Genomic DNA, 18,182 nt, shown 5'->3' with positions numbered 1-18,182 from the left:
TCTCCCCTTTACAGAGCAAGCAAATATCAAAAGGTCAAAAGTATTCACCCCTCATTGAGGTAGAACTTGGAACTCTATCTTCAGAGACGAATGAGTCAAATAATGATATGGAATGAAGAGGAGATTCCAGTGGAAGATGATGAGCAGTCTGTAAACCAAAAGGAACTATAATCCTGATGCCAATGAAGACAATGATAAATCTCCCACTGATTTCTCAAAGGCCAAGATTTTCATGCAACAACAACATTATTCGCATACACAATGAACTCTCAAAAAACCAATGTGTATTACAAATCACACAAATCAAATCAGAACAAAGAATATGAGAGAAATCCCACTGGGAGAGAAATTACTTGGCAATGATTCATCAGTAGAATAATTCCAGAAATGGTAAATACATATATTCTTGCATGAACATTTGCAGAAAGGACAGAACGAGATCAGATGTAACAAAACACGCCCTCTACTAAGTTGCTCTTTTTTCTTCCAGCTCCACAAAACAGGTTGCCAACAGAAAGTAAAGGGTTAAACGGCTACAAAGTAATGCAACAGTAGCTTAACAACATATGCAGGCCACAAAACCCAGAAGGACGCCCATGGTAACATTCCCTCTAAATTTCCCAGAATTCCTAACAAGCATACACTTTTTCCAGTCAATTTTCTGTGACAGATAAAGGTAAAAATAAAAATTAAAAAAAATCAGAAGCTTAAGTAAATTAAGCTACTTATCTCCTCTCAGCAACCTGAAATAAGATCTGATCTGGGAGTACAAACATTCAGTGACAAAACAAAAATAATCTTAGAAATAAACTTTTTCAGTACTTGCTTTGAAGAGCTTTGTTATCAGTATGAGAATAAGCTTTTAGTAATTCCTCTCAGCTTCATAGTCATATACAGTTTGTGTGAATACTGTAAACAGTGCTACATGAATATGCAATTTAGTGTGAGATAAATGTATGATTTCTTACATAGAAAAAACCCCTCAAGAGTCTCATTACTTCACTTCCATGCTCTCAAATACAATTGAGTCTGCGCACACTATTTTCAACAGAAGGAGTGTAAGAACAGGATAAATGGTCAAAGAAAGATTTCATAAATGGTCTAGGTAATATGCTCTAGTTATGCATCTCCCCCTGCATGTGTTCCCAAATCTGAATTTAAACATCCTCACTGCAAATTAAATTCAATATTTCTTCTCCTCTTCTGGTCTAAAAGTCCATCTATTTAACCTTTCCTTATAAATATGACTTTCTAAATTTCTTTTTATTGCTGATCTAGTCTTCCTGTTAATTTTTCTTTCTTTCTGAAAAGTGCAATGATCAAAAACTACACAAAAAGTCCTTACGGTGGATGGATCACTGCTACAGAGAAACGCAGAAAAATTACCTCTCAGTTCTGTAATACTGAATATCCTCTGAATATCTCCCAATAGCTCGCTTTCTTTAATATTCAGTTCTAAGCAGAGAGTAACAACATAGCAAGACAAGGCCCTAATGGACATAAACTTAGTGTGTTTTACAGACTAAGTCAGAAGAATAACTTTACCACGCTATAAGCACATTTCAGCCAGCTATACAACTGTGTGAAAAAAAAAGAGAAAAAACACTCCTCCTTCTACATCCCTTGGTAGATCATTTTACCTTGCCTAAGAAGGGAGCTGTTTTCTTCTCTATAGCCTGTTCCTTATCCACTTCAATACTTAAACCCTATGGAAACAGTAATCAACAGTACATCAATAGCTTCTATATCATACTCAGGCACCAGAGAGGAAAACCGCAGAAGTTTCTGAGCAAGTATCAACAACAATTAGTGAGCCAATCCCAAACCACACTGTTCTCCAAACTGCATTTTGTATTATTTTCCATGCGTTTTTACACTGCTGTTATTTTGTTTTGAACTGACAGTTAAGTTACCTACTGGGTGACAAAGGCACGTATTTTTTCCTTTTTAAAAAAGGACAACATCTGCTCTTCAGTAAGGATGATACTTTAAATGAATTCTGGGGTGAGAACTAGCCTAACAGTGTCTTCTGACCTTGAGTTTAGAACTTTATGTCCCCTTTAGAGATGAAAATTGCTTGGAAACAAGAATTACCATTAGCCTTTACTTTCAAGATAATATTCACTAAACACTGAAGCAAATTATTAGTTTTATTCCAAAACTATCTCCAGATTATAATTAATCTTAATTCCAGCCTCTCTGCCCAACTCCTCTTAACCTATTCTTTACAACATTTATCTTCTTCTTCTATTCAGTTACAATACCCAACAGCTCCACTTCTGTCAAGTTGCACTTTATTCCTATACCTCCTAACCTATCAGACATATTGAAAAAATCAGCAAAAACTCATAGAATCATAGAATCATTACTGATGCAGATGATCTCTACAATCATCAAGTCCAACCATCAACCCAACACCACGACTCCTAAACCATGCCCTAAAGTGCCACATCTACACGTCTTTTAAATACCTCCAGGGGTGGTGACTCTACCACCTGTCTGGGCAGCCTGTTCCAATGCCTGACCACTCTTTCCGTGAACAAGTTTTTCGTAATACCCAATCCAAACCTCCCCTGACACAGCTTGAAGCCGTTCCCTCTCATCCTACCACTAGTGACCTGGGAGAAGATACCAACACCCACCTCACTACAACCTCCTTTCAAGTAGCTGTAGAGAGCGATAAGGTCTCCCCTCAGCCTCCTTTTCTCCAGACTAAACAACCCCGGTTCCCTCAGCTGCTCCTCATAAGACCTGCTCCCCTAGCAAAGAGTATACCCGTCCAAGCCTTCTCTAGGAGGATGCTGTGGGAGACAGTGTCAAAGGCTTTGCTAAAGTCCAGGTAGGAAACATCCACAGCCTTTCCCTCATCCACTAGGTGGGTCACCCTGTCATAGAAGGAGATCAGGTTGGTCAGGCAGGACCTGCCTTTCAGGAACCCATGCAGGCCAGGCTGGATCCCCTGGCTGTCCTGCACATGCTGGTGAGCTCACTCAAGATGAGCTGCTCCATAACCTTCCCTGGTACTGAGGTCAGGCTGACAGGCCTGTAGTTCCCTGGATCCTCCTTCTGGCTCTTCTTGTGGATGGTGTCACGTGGGCAAGCCTCCAGTCTTCTGGGTCCTCCCCTGGTAACCAGGACTGCTGATAAATGATGGAAAGTGGCTTGGTGAGCTCCTCTGCCAGCTCCCTCAGTACCTCGGGTGGATCCCATCTGGCTCCATAGACTTGTGAGTGTCCAGGTGGAGCAGCAGGTCATAAACTGCTTCCTCCTGGATTTTGGGGGGTTTATTCTGAGATCCATCCCTGCCTTCCAGCTCCAGGGGCTGAATACCCTGGGGATAACTGGCCTGACTGTTAAAGACTGTGGCAAAGAAGGCATTTAGTATTTCAGCCTTTTCCTCATCCTCAGTTGCAATGTTCCCCTCTGCATCCAATAGTGGATGGACATTCTCTTTAATTCTGTTTTTGTTGTTAACACATTTGTAAAAACAATTTTTGTTATCCCTTACAGCAGTGGCCAGGTTGAGCTCTAGCTGGGCTTTTGCTTGCCTGATTTTCTCCCTGCAAGACCTAATGAGGTCTCTGTACTCGTGTTACCTGCCCCTCTTCCAAAAGTGGTAGATTCTCCTTTTTTTACTGAGTGTAAACTCATGTCTTTCTAGGCTAGCAAAAAAAAGCGGTGTTTTTTTGTTGTTGTGGGTTGTTTTTGTTTTTGTTTTTGTTTTTTTGAAAGCCCAGGACACTGCCCCCTGAAACCACCAATTTTAAATCCACCAAACCTTTAATAGAAACATAAATATCGTTTTTTTCTTTACAAATACAATTTCCAGTTGTCAATAATTAGTAATATTGACTTTATGAAGAAAATTGTCATTTTATTTTCCTGCAGTGCCAAAGCCACACTCTTGCTCTACAAATAAAATACAGAGCTCTTATGCAATGGTGAGTCAGATACTTCTGAAAGCCATTATCTTCTAGATGACCCCCGAGGTCCCTTCCAACCTGTGTTTCTGTGATTCTCCATGTTGGCAAATCTACTTTACAGGGCTATCTAGTCTATGATGATGTTACTTCCTAGACTAATATCTGTCAGAAAAATATACAGATTCCTGTTGCAGATGGAACAATAAAAATCTCAATTTTTCTCTTATACAGCTTTGATGCATCTAAATTCATAACATTAGACTTCCAGATTCACTCTTCCAAAGAGCACAAATGTACTCTTCCAAACTGGAAGAAACTCAGCCAAAAATGGAAGGAACCTAAGCATTCAAATATTATCACATAGTTTAAAAAGGAAAAAAAAATCACAGGGACTGACTACAACCTAACAACTGAACATAATTAAGTTTTTAATCAAACTGGGCACTCTGCACGGTACAGAACTTCCAAAACACTAGTCCATGGATTACAGGCACCTCCCAAAGTACAAATGTCAGTGGTGCAAAGCAGTTCACAAACAATGTGAAATGAATTGTAATCATGTACACTTGGGATACTGACACCGGGGACAGCAACTCCACTTCCTTATTTCTGGATGGATGACACAGTAAAATAATATTTTATGAAGCTACTTCGATCTTTCCACATGGATAACTGCTCTTGAGCCTGGTTGACTGTACATAGTCCACATCCCTGAGCTATCGTGAAAGAAAAGAAAAAAAGCTAACAAGCTTTCCCATGAGTGAGGCATGACAATCCCAAGAAAAAGTCTGATGGCAAAATGGTTTAGAGTGTAACATTTTCCTAAGAAAAGCAGAACTGAGAGATGAATGTTACACACCACTTGCATGTCCATGCAAGAAGCAGAAGAGAGATGCTGTCCCAGTTCACATCTATGATGTATAGTAGAGGAAAATACATCTTTCTAAAACAGGAAATATGTCAAATGATAGGAGCAATTCACTCATGGTACAACCGTCTTCCCAACGAGCTTATTACAAATCAGATGACACAGACATTCTCACATTGACATACAAATGGATCCTCCAAGCTACTAGAGCCAGTTACATTTATTCTCCATTTCTTTGTACAGTTTATTAATCTGTTTCTCTCCACTACCATATTAAATGTTGATGTTGTATTGCAGTAACATATTAGCTGTCAAGGAAAGGAAGCACACCTAATCACAGCTTGTTCAGGTCAAACACTTCACCCAGACAGTATACCTGCAAATTGCCTGCTTGTCCCTAAAATGTTAGCCCCATTTGTAACAGAATATAATTCAAAAAATATACTCATGGATCAAAATTATGAAATGCAACCCTGAACCTCTAGGTGTAAGCATAGAAAAACAAGTTACTTACCTTTTCATAACAGTTCTTTGATACATTTTAATTTCTGTGACTTTTGTTTCTGAAAGGATGTAGAACTAAGAACTTGTTCTCTTAGCAGTGACTCTAAAGACACAAGTTCTATATACCATGTATAGCAGGTGAAAAGTTATAGATGTAATAGGCCCAGTCTTATTCAATTCCTTCATCTTCATGGAAATCCAAAGAAAGACTCAATTCCCATCAGACGGGAAGGTGAATCTGGGGATCCAGATAGTCAAGCATGTAACCAACCTAAGGTACTGTAAACAAACACACACCTTTTCTCCTCTAATCATTTGCCCACACAGCCTGGTAAGCAAAGCTGATTCACAGAGATGCAACTAGCAGGAATCCAATCCACGGGCGCTTCTCGAGTTAAGGTAAACAAAGCAATGACTGTACATACGCTCTTAACTCCCAGGCTACTCATCTATAGAATTAAATATCTGAGGTCTTACTTCCTCTAAGTGCATGAAAATGAGCTCCAGCATTTAAGGGTTTGGAGTGTCAATCCCTTACACAGAAGTCAAAAGCTCAGCACATTTGCAGAACAGATTTGTTACAGAAATATAAAAGTAAACATAATGCAGATAAACTAAATAATACAGAAGGATAAAAGTAACAGCAAGAGAGAAGGGGGAACTGGGAAGTCATGACGCTTAGGGATCCAACAGTGGTAGATGATTAAACAGGCTATGCAAAATTGAAATTATTTTAGTAAAAATTTAGGTCTGGCTAAAAATGGGAGGGAGTCTTTTTTTAAGCAGATCTGCAGCACAGGGGAATCAAACAAGTGACAGCAGGAACTTCTTTCACTATTTTGATGCCTAAGTCCACTCTGAACACGCTGTTGTTCTCATCTCAGTCTTCTAGGCAAGGCAGATTTTCAAGTCAGGAGACCAATTTATAACATTTCTTCTGTCACCTGTGTATCTCAGTTCTAAGTCGAAAACTATACGTTTTCAAGCCAGTATGCTTTAATAAAATTTACCAGAAGATAACTACATTAACTGCCACTAAGAACCCTTATTTCCAAGTAGCAAGAACCATACATACCAATAGGTCTAAATTGAATTGTTAGGACTTTTCCGTTAAGTCAGATAAAATGTACAAAGTACATAAACAGTTCCATAATCAAAATATACTACACCTGGATATTAAGAAGCAAAGGTTTCTTCTTTCTTTTCCCTTTGCCTTTTTTTTAATAGAGAAGAATCTATTCTTGCAAGCAAAATGTTATCAACTGCAATTAGGAGAAAGAACCAAGCCTCATGTAACTTGACAGCATTACATTCTACTAATTTCTAGTGAGCAAGAATAGTATTTATATTAAAAACCATAAAGAGCTTTCAGATATTTTCGTCAACTACATCCTCTTGTAACAACGTTTCCAGTACCATTACATAAATTACATTGAACATCAATATAATCTTTTCCATTATGTCTCTGACTGACAATTAATACTTCTCTAGACTTCAACAGTACATTACTATTGTGGTGGTATATGTACATTATTCCATTATCTTAAGAGGCAAGCAAATGAATCAAGATTTAAAATACGTAACAACATAAAAGATTTTGAACTTACCTTCTTTTTTTGTGTTCTGTTCCTGCCTCCCAACCAATCATCCATCTGTTCTTCAATCTCTTCAATAGAAGCTCCATGATCATATGCCGGTATATACGCGCTTGACTCCAGAACCGTGTACACAGGGAATTCTGATTTTGGTTTCTTGACTTTAGGCTTCTTCTCCTCTATACAAAAGTAAAAAAGAAGATAAAGTAATGCTACTAATAATGCACGCACTTAGCCCCTCTTCTATCTGAACTATGCCTTAAAAGGGCCAAATGAGGAGCCCCTCAAAAACACAGCACTGCTATACCACCTGGCAATTAAGATTAGTACAGGCAAAAGCACAGGGAGCTGTTAAAAGGTTTTGAGAGTCCAGCTGGCTTCAGAGAGACTGGCAGAGGTAGAAAGGTGAGTTTTAGACAATTTTGTGTTGCTTTATGGTCAGCTGTGCTGAGTAAAAGCTTCTGAGTCAATAGATAGCTTCTCTGTTACCAGATTTCTGTAGCTACAAATAGCTCCGTTCTAGCACTTACACATTTAGGAAGATTTAAATGTTGGATCTCATTTCTCAAACTGAGCACTGTTTTGGGCTCTCTCCGTCCTTCAAATGGTATTAAATGGGAGCAGCAAACTTAGGGGACAGGAAGGAGGGACAACCACCACCTAAACCCCAGCAACTGAAAACATATCTGCTATATAAGATAATCACAAAAGAAAGATGTAAGATTGATTGAAAATTGACAGAACTTTAGGGAAGACAAGAAGATGAGGATCAGGAAAAGAAGCTTGAACACTCAGAAAGCATCCAGAAACCTCAGGTACACCAAGTGGGACTCTCTTGGGTTTTCCTCATTGTTTTAAAAATAACTGGATGCTCCTATAAGGATGCTACTAAACTGAAAGAGCTGATCTAATGGCTGGCTGCAGCCAAAAGACGAAAGTTCTAGTCTACCTCCATCTTTCCACTCTCCACTGTGTGCTTATGTGCACATTTTGTGGTCTGACAATCATCCAACCACTTCGCAAACTAATTCTACTCACTAATCTAGTAGAAAATTACTTCTTTATACTCAAACGAAAAGAAAGAATCCAAGTTATTTAAAGGTGATCGGTGAGGAAAAGGAGAACCACACTTCTCAGGCAGCAGCTGGCCACTAGATCAGCTTATCTGTCTTTGCAACCATGCTCTAATACTTTTCTGAGCACCAGAGAAGAAATACCTGTTTTTTCATTAAAACTTTCTTAAAAAAAACCACAACAAAACATCCTAAAGAGGACAGAAGAACTGTTCCCTACATACTCTGATGCAGAATTCCTTTTCCTAACAGTATATGCGCAGGAACAGAACAGTGAAAAGACTCGATGGACGTGACAAATTCCTAGGAACTGAATACTGAAGAAAACAGTAAATGGAGACAGAACTGTTTCATGGCACCTTTCAGAAATCCAAAAAGAACAGGAACTTTCAACATCTGTAGGAACTTAACAGAAAGACTAATGATCTTTTAAACTTTAAATATATGTTGTTCAGAGACGTCTTTTTGCAAAAAATCTCTAACTGCTTCTAATTGTCAAATTACCCTCAATAAATGAAATATTAAGTAAAAGCTTGAATTTGGATTTTTTTAGCATACTTCTATAGGTATGCATAGTAAATATAATTAAATTACATGCATTCCCCAAAAAACAACACTAAAAGATAGCCCAAAAATGTTAATCAGCACTTCTGTCATTGTTCAGATGTTGCTAAAGACAATACTGTCGCAAAATTCTTTTTGTCTGTTTCAAAAAGTAATTTTTATAACCAAATCACATGTAGATGACCCAGAGGCTTTCCCAGCTCTGTCCTAAACTGGATGTCATAAGCCAACCCTGCCCTCGTCGGGCCTTCCTCTCCGAGGCTTGCATGCTTAAGGATCCTAAACAACTAAGAAATTAACCTCACTTTTCTCTGAAGTTGCCATTTCTAATAGCTTCTGCAGTCAGAGTTCAGATTTGCAAGGATAAGTAACAATGGCTTCACCAGCTATTTACTGCAAACACATATACCGGCAAAAATATTCTAGGAAGTTACCTTAAACGACAATTTCCACTACCGTATTTCAATCCTGCAAAATAATCAAGCACACAGCGTGTGTTCACTTGGAATTCTTTAACAGTGGAGACACACCGAGACAGTTGGATTTTCTTGTATCTTGCACCCATCAGCTACTGTCTGCTAATTTTTCCTCTCAAAATATGCATATTAAAGCCTGAATGCATCTACCATTTTAAAATTAAGAGCCTAGCTTGCAAATAGCTCTTTTAGTTTTAGAACTAATTCTGTAACAGTATTTCCAGAAGGCACTGCACCCCACTTTAAAATGAAGTATCAAAGACAGTGTCTAGGCTTTCTTCAGGCAGTTAAGTGAGTGAGGAAGACCTAATATAGATAATACACCCTGCTGTTCGCTGACTATCAAAGGAACAAGAAATCCCACCTACAGAAGATGGCTGTACACCCTCAAACAAGCACTCAACTAGAATTAAAAAACCTGTCTCTACTGTCTCCCATGCACATACAAAAAGATTAAGGAGTTCAGCATATCCCTTACATACCACAATGGCTGTCATATTGAATTAAAAAAGAAACAGAATTTAAGTCACAGCACCTTCGACATATGGTGTCCAATAACCCACTGAGCGCAGTTTCACCTCAGAGTTTTCGAAAGCCACTTTTTAGAATAGGAAAGCACATAAAGGTGGTTTAATGGTAACATCATAAAGGATTTTAGACAGGGGAAGTTCAGAAGTTACGTTCAGAGATAATGATATACACTATGAATCCTCAACTCAACGCAGCCAAGCACTGTTGTTCTTTCAGGTGAAGATGGAGAAAACAAAACAAACCACTGGAACTGAAGTCTACAGCAGATACCTAGGAAGAAAACCTCTCTTTCCATGTTATCTTTTCATTATCAGTAGTTCAACTGGCAGCCCAAAAGACACTTCTGACCTGACCTGGTGCTTTCCCCTGAAGAGAATAAGGATCAGGTTTTCCAAATACTAGACTATGGCTAGACAGCTGATACCTACATCTACTATGGCTTGACAGACAGCTGGGAAGCTGGTGTTGCTGCCACCACCACAACCTAAAGCATATTTTCTGGGAATGTTATATATTTTAATTGCCAAGTTACAGTGTAGTAACTTTCCTAGTTTAATAAATAGAAAAAAGAATAGGTGACAGCAGAAAGTTAATGGATAATCCAAGATAGTAAGCACTAAGGAAATTGTTTTATATCTACCACTTTAATGTAGTGACCAGTATTTTACATGAGTTATGATTTTTCCAGAGTTCTAGTCCTTCTGTAACAGAAGAAATTTTATCATTTGCTGAATGCATACTGCAAGGATATCAGTGTTCTGTAATTTCCACCATTAGAACTAGCAAGTTCTTTACCAGAGGACTAAATTTGACAGCGTATTTAACAACTTCGAGTTAAAAAGAGAGATAGAATTTGTCCCCTATGTTTGAACAGCATATAAACCCACCCATCACTGGGATCCCTAGACTAACAGATAACAATTAGCGAACTCTTACCTGTACAGTATTTTGTTTCCTTCTAAAGGCATCCAAAACTATTCTAGTACTGGCTATTCATTTTAGTGCCCTGATCCAGGTTTTGAAGTTTGATGAATTACTCGCACATAATCAGATAGTTTGACCTTCCTCTTTAGTCCTTCCACCTTGTTACTACATTATGAGTGGCAGAATTAATAGTATCTGGCTACCGGTTATTTGCTTTAAGATATATCAGCTGTCATTTTTAGAAGATAAGGAATCAGCCAGTATTTTGGATCAAGTCCCACATAATGTTACAGTGCTGGTTTTTCCCACAATAAATATCAGAGGTCCATATTTTAAAGTTTTCAGAAAAGTATATACTGATTTTATTGGCCAGTTGATGTAAATGTGAAGAATTCAGAGAATTTTTCACAGAAAAAAATGGCTGCTTCATACAGAAAGAAACATAACAAAACCAAATGCAGGGCTTCTGCAAAAAAAGTATGACACATCAAGCTGGAGCTCACTCTCTCTGTATGGCTTCTAAGCTTTAAGCACGTACAAGAATTCACAGAAAACATGGTCAAAAGAGACAGTGATGTCTTGGAAAATCACAGAAAGAACAGGGACAGACTGACTGGTATCTCATGCATTCATAAGCAAGAAATAAGATCACACACAAAGGTAGACAGCAAACATCTTTTTGGCAAGTCAGTAAAATACTGCATTGAGATCTCCTTTTCTTTCAATATTGTTCACTTACCTACGTAACTATGAAAGACAACCAAAGCATTTACAGCATTAAAATTTGTTTAAAACATGACAGAAATATTCACCTGCATGTACAGCAACACTGCCAGATGGAATACAATAGCCCCAAAAGTCTGGAAAGAAGTTGTACTAAAGTTTTGACAGTATATTTTAAAAATGGAGCAAACTTTATTCAATATTAATGCACATATGGGGCAAACGCTCACGTTTAAAAAAAAAATACATTTTTGTACTTATAATAAAGCCAATGGGATTATATGAATGCATCATGAGTTGGAAACAGGTAGATACATCTGCTGTTCTCAGACCCAGAAGCTAGTTTATTTTTGAGCAAACTGACTAAAAACACGCTCAGTGATGAATATATCCTCAACTCTAAAAAAAATTTCTCACAAGCTGTAGGGTTTGATAGCTTTCACCTTCTTGTCTGAGTATCTACCCTTCCCAAAACTTCCTATTCCCCCAAAATACCTGATCCCCATAATACTAAAGGGTTAGAAATAAACCTCCAATATTTGAGAGCTAATTTGCCTTCCAACAAACATATAAGGAAACATGCATGCCTCTTTCAAGTAAGTCTCATGATACTGTATGTTAGTGGAATATTTCCCATAAAATCTGAAGCAAGTTTTGTAGGGAGAGGCATCATATAACCTAGTTGAAACAACTGAAAAAAATACATCAGCTTGCAAGTTTAAAATCCTTTCAGTAGGCCTGCCAAAACAGTCAGTGAAAGGGATGATACTTAGTTTGCCATAATTAGGCTTCAGAGGTAACAATTAAGTGATCAGAACATTCACACCCACGCCAACCAAAAAAGCATGCATTATATGAATTAATTTTCTCTGAACCTGCCTGTCAGCAAATCATTACTGAGCAGGCATGTGAACACTGCATTTTGGCAGGGATTAATGCTAAACACAATTATCCAAGATATTTATCAATTATTTGGAAATAAACGTAAAGTCACTTTCAGTATAGTACTAGATTACATAAATCTGGTCAAAATGGTTTACAGTGAAGGGGAAAGAATTAGGAACATGGACTGGCTGGTAGTCTGGGACTAATCAAATCAACAGCATTTTTGAAAATGACACAGTAAAGGACCTTATGCCATATCTGCACTTATGAGGAACTGTGTGCAAGGAACCTTTGATGTAAGAGTTTGCAGTTATGGTGGACAAGTGATCTGAAACAAGCTATCAGAGCTATGGGAACTAAGGTAATCATGATTCTGTAAACAGAACAGTAATAATAGAAGAAATGTGATTTTATAGTCAAAAGATGACGAACGTTAGACTACTACATACAAATCCAGGGTCCAATACTTACAGCTACATCAGAAAACTAAATAGAGTACAGAAAATACACAGAAATTAAGGGCTAAAGAAATGCTTTATATAAAGAAAACTTGCAGACAAATAAAACTGTTTTTAAGCACAGAAAAACGCTAATAATGAACTGAAAGCTAAAGCTAGAGAAATCCATACTGAAATTAAGATAAAACTATATAAGAGTAAAATTAATTGTCTGAACAAACCATGAAGAACTGAAGGCTCCTCTCTGAGCAGCCTGTTCCAATGCCTGACCACTCTTTCAGTGAACAAGTTTTTCCTAATACCCAATCTAAACCTCCCCTGATGCAACTTGAGGCCACCTCCCCTTGTCCTATCGCTAGTTACTTGGCAAAAGTGACCAACACCCACCTCACTACAACCTCCTTATAGGTAGCTGTAGAGAGCGATAAAGTCCCCCCTCAGCCTCCTCTTCTCCAGGCTAAACAACTCCAGCTCCCTCAGCCACCCCCATCACACTTGTTCTTCAGACCCTTCACCAGCTTCGTTGCCCTTCTCTGGACACACTCCAGCAACTCAATGTCCTTCTTGTACTGAGGGACCCAAAACTGAACACAGTATTCAAGGTGCAGCCTATGATGGGGTTGATGGGGAATGATGGGGGTAAGCAAAAATCTCAAAACCTTAAAGTACTATTCAACATGGTTTATAACTAGAAACAAAGTAGTTTCATGCCATGGATTGTTACAGATACCTTGTACATCAGGGCAAGAATTCTGGATTTATAATGCAAGTATGTTTGGTAATTGGGAAGCAGTTCACCTGGACTATCTAGCAGGCACTATTTCTTTAAAAAGGCATGTTTTAAAAATAAATTTAAGTCTTCGTATTGAATACAGGGAAAACAAACATAGGAAGAACAGAAAGTAAAAAAACTACCAAGGCTAGGTATAAAGACAGAAAAATAGATGTGTTTTTCCCCAAAATGGACATGGCTGAAAGAAGTACTCCATGCAAGAAAAGGACCGGTATAGATGCTAGAATTTGTCTTGATAACTATTCAAATCTTGCAATTTAAGTTTAAAAACTGGCAGAGTCACTTGTTCTGACAATGTATGCCTAGGTCTTCTCAGTTTAATGACTACTCAGTTCAGTTGATACATTATCTATTTTATATCCCATGACTATGAAGAACAGGGCTATCTATTGTTACAGAATCATTTCCTGATGCAGGGATTATACATGTGTGACACTACAGGTGATAGAGAAGTTAACAGAAAATTTATTAATTAAAGCACTTTCATTTTAAAAGAAATTTTGTGATCTGGTATCTAAATGTGGAAACAGCATCAGAAGATGCAGGGCAAACTATTTCTATTTTTGTAAATAACATCCGCTTATCTGTAATTCCATACATAACCACATTTCCTAGAAACACAGTCTGTATTGTAAATTGCTATATTTTTGTAAGGTAAAGTTGCTGTACTTTACTAAGGCAGTAATGACAGTTTTAAATGGATTGAGAAGTAATAAGAAACACTGCAAAAGTGCCAGAAAAATAAATAAAAATTATGCATAATATTGACTTACCAAGAAACTACTTTTTCATACTCCTTACCAAATTAAGCACTTTAACGACATCCCAATACTGTCCTCCCTTTCTTACTTTGCAAATTATATTTCCCTCCTCCAGTACCGTTCCCTGGTTTTAGTTCAAGCCGCCTACAGAATACTGCACAATGTCAGCGGGAGAGCAGATAGACATGGGAGTAAACTAGCAATTAGGTAATGAAAAAACAAGCACTGTAAAACAGCTATTGCTAATCTTCATGAGATCCATCTATCTGAGTAGATGTAACCGTTACCATGAACTTGCACTCCATGGATGGTCTCTAAAATTAAGAAGAATGGGGGCAAACAAAATGCACATTTAGTGATTTACAACCTTTCTGCATTGTCACTTCACAGTTAGTATAGAACAATATAATGAAATAAGCAAATTTAACAGATGCTTTGCATGCAAGCTTCAGGAAAAAAAACTTTTTTTTTTTTTTTTGCCTACAGTAACATAGATGAATCTTCTGTTCTTCTCTTTGGAGTCTTACTTCTTTTTAAAAAGAAAGTTAACTGACAGCCCATTCTGCTGCCCAGCAACAGGATAGCTATGGCTGACCAAATTAATTCCGTGACAAATTTCAAACTCGGCTAATTACAGGTGGGACTCTCAATCCTTCCTCTTGCTCCCTGCCAGCACGCCTACCAAGGGAGGGCAGGACGCCAACCAGTGAGACTGGTAAGGACCAGACCCTGCTCACGCCAGTGACGTCGGGTCACCTGACAGACATGGCGGGGGTCGCACACCATCTCACACCCGGCAGCTTCACAGGGGACAGGGTGATGTTTCTGTCAGAGGTCAGGGGTGACCTGACCCCTGAAGGGGGAAGAGAGCCAAACCCACACCTCATGTGGGCACTGCTCCTGGAGGTAACAAAAGAGACTCTCACGTAACACCTGGCAGAGGAGAAATACTGAGAAGTTCACATATGGTCTTTCAGTGAAATACAGGAACATGCACACTACAATTTTAATGACTCTATACTTTCTCTTGCACTTCTGTTTTCAAAAACTAGTCCTTTTAAAACAGTAGTTCACAGATTTCAACAAAGAATGTATGCCAGCTATTTTGAACAACGGCAATATGTTACTATCTGACAATTTAACAAGTTTTTAACAACCTGAGTCAAGACCCTTTACAAGGGCCCATTTTGTGGTAGGTATCTCAAACATAATGGCAGGCCTCCCTAATAAGCATTAAATGCACTATTTTGCTAGATTTGGCCTGGGTCCACAATGCTCGCTGAGGTGCAGAATGCTATCCATTTTCTCAAGATGGATTCAGCTCCAGATAGGTGAAGAATTATTGCTGAAACAAGATCTCTTTGCTGATTTTACAAAATTAAGCTATTTTGTAAATATAAATAATACAGCTGTATTTTAAGTGCCTATAGGCTTATGCATACTCAAAGTTAGCAAATTATTATAAGGCACTCAGTGCACTTGTCAGAATAAAGGAACTTAAAAGCATGCACTTAAGTACAGTAAATAAAGCAAGCATGCACATACAAACACTGACAAAAAAACTTCTAAAATTGTCTTCTGAAGAGGGTAGGTTTAATCGCTGGCAAAAGCAAATAACTGAAAGAAGAAAAGGAAAAGTCACCTATAATTATTCTGAAGACTTTATTAAGGGAAATGCTAATGCCTTCTCTGGTCTTTTATAAGAGTGTAAAGACTCTAAGGCATTTATTTCAACAATAGCATGAATCCATCTCCAAAGCCTGCATCCATGCTTTTGGAAATTCAAATTATGTTCAATTTCTATCAAAAAAAATCAACTTAATATGCACAAAAGAATTATCTAACATAATATTTTTTAAAAATTTACAAACAGAATACAATGCTCAAAATGCAAGAGGTCACTTCTGAAAATCTATACTCAGAGATCTATACATTTGATATTTCACTCTCCTGTAAAGCAACGTTTCTAGCAAAGTATACTTTTGTTGCTACTATACAGCTATCACCCGAGTTTTATGCTTCTATAGGAACAAACCAGCAGCCTACTGCAAAATTAGTAATAAAATTAAAAGCTTATTTAAATTTAACAGCAATACAGAAATATATAAAGCACTTATTTTAGAAGATTATAAAAATGTTTTTTTCACATACATCCTGTGTAGTAGGTATATCATATTACATCTTTGTTTATTAAGACAGTGATAAAAACTCACTCTGAAGTGTTTCAAGTTCAGCCTTAGCCAGGGCATCTTCTTTCGCCTTCATTTTTGTTTCTTTATATTCTACATATAATTGTCTGGCATCCTTTAAGAAAATGTTGCAATGGCATTAGCATCCTTATACAAAGAAGTTATTGCAATGGCTCTGTTTTAAGTTCTCAATTAATCTTGCAAAAAAATTTAAGATACATTTGTTTCCTTGAGTTACAGTAATTTGCAGTATAGAAAGTATTTGTTTAGAATTTTTAGAGTAGAGTTTTCCTGTAATAAAGGTTCAAATGTAATAGTGTTGATATAAGACTATGATGCTTACTGACAACCTGAAAAGCAAAATGGTTAGAAAAACATTTCTGATCACCACCTACAACATTGTAAGAGGCTGTGTACCCTCTTTGCTCACATCAGCAATCCGGAAGTTCAAGGAAGAAATAAAAGTTTTTAATTAGTGTGTGCAGGGACAAGCAAAGGCAATTGCTAGGCAGCAGTCATCTCAGTGCAAACTCGTTACGGTAACACTAACTGCACGTTCCAAAACCCAACTTCCCCTCCCCCCGCCCCCCTTCTTTTTTTAAAAGCCAACTGGTACCTTATTATTAAAATGTTGAAACTATATATAAAGCTTTTTCTCCAAAGATTAGGTTAGATTCTAATCTGAAATCTGTTTGGCAAATTTACACATAAAACTAGACGACCTGCCACAAATCCCACAAGAAGTTACACATTTCCAAAATCCAATGAATTAGTAATTATAGATTTGCATTGAAATCTTTCCACTATGAACAACCAGGCTGCTGAAGTAAGAGGTTTGGAGAGTTTTCTTACTCTCACTTACCAGTTTAAGATATTTCTATACTCATTCAAAACAAATGAATCTATAATATAAATGCTGAAATAGACAAATTATTATTTATCATTTCCAAGCATGCAGAACATCTATTGTATTAAATAAAAACTATAGTATTAGATAAACCTAATTTTCGTTCTTTACAACCAAAGATAATTTTATTCTTGTTATTATATTAACAGTCCCACTTTTTACATATAAAAGGTGATTTAAAATTTAATGTAGAATGTATTGTAAAACATCAGTAAAGATTTTTATAATTTCAATTATAATCCCATAAATTTGAACAAAGCCTGCTCTCATTAAAAATGAAAGAAGCTATCTTAAATTTTGAAAATAAAAACTGAGTTAAGCAGTCATTATTGATGCCTCTAATGGTAGAAGTCATTAAAAAAAATTTGTTTCCTGCAAAGATACTATGACACAACAGTTGTTCTTTGCATTATTGGGCATCTACCCCTTTAAAGATACTTGAGGGCATTGAGACAACACAGGACAGAATCATGACCCAGCTTTGAGCAGAATTTCATAATGTTTTGGAGATATCTCAATGATACAAGTCAGCGCACCTGAAGAACAACTCTGACAGATTCCCACAATAGATCAGTAAGGTTTCATCTCCTTCCAAACTACCTCTTCTTATTCTCTATTTGTCTTTACATTTGTGTATGGGAAATGGGAAGTTACATCTCTCTGCCAGGTTTATGTAGGAGATCATGGCACACAGAAGAAGTTGTAAAGACTTTAAATAACTTTTTACTGCTGGAACATAACTGATGAGAGAGCATTTCACATGCGTACAGTTTTGGGTTTGGGGATGGGGAAGAGGGGGTTTTTGGTGGTTTTAGTAGAATTGGGGCTAAAAACTCATTTGTAGGTACAGGAGGACTACCATTAACGGCAGATATGAAGGCCTTGAGGAACATATTCAGTTTATATGTTATAACATTGAATGACAAAATTAGGATCAGCATTGGTCCTCTTCTTGGTTTACCTGAAATACGAATTCCCTACCACATATGGAAACTTCTCTTGTACTCT

The 18,182-nt window shown here is 37.4% G+C and overlaps 1 protein-coding gene across 1 annotated transcript in view; it reads right to left on the bottom strand.

Moving 5' to 3' along the window:
• DNAJC1 (DnaJ heat shock protein family (Hsp40) member C1) overlaps positions 1 to 18,182 on the bottom strand; it is a 108,979-nt gene that overhangs the window by 36,823 nt on the left and 53,974 nt on the right. The window contains exons 7-8 of the mRNA XM_075082672.1: positions 16,292 to 16,382; positions 6,903 to 7,069 (exon numbers count right to left, since the gene is read on the bottom strand). Coding sequence (XP_074938773.1) covers positions 6,903 to 7,069; positions 16,292 to 16,382 — 258 coding nt within the window. The remainder of the gene's footprint in view (positions 1 to 6,902; positions 7,070 to 16,291; positions 16,383 to 18,182) is intronic.

Source organism: Phalacrocorax aristotelis, chromosome 2 (genome assembly GCF_949628215.1).
Source record: "Phalacrocorax aristotelis chromosome 2, bGulAri2.1, whole genome shotgun sequence".
NCBI lineage: Eukaryota > Metazoa > Chordata > Aves > Suliformes > Phalacrocoracidae > Phalacrocorax > Phalacrocorax aristotelis.
The sequence above is the reverse complement of the archived record's forward strand: the minus strand, read 5'-3'. Positions and strand labels throughout refer to the sequence as shown.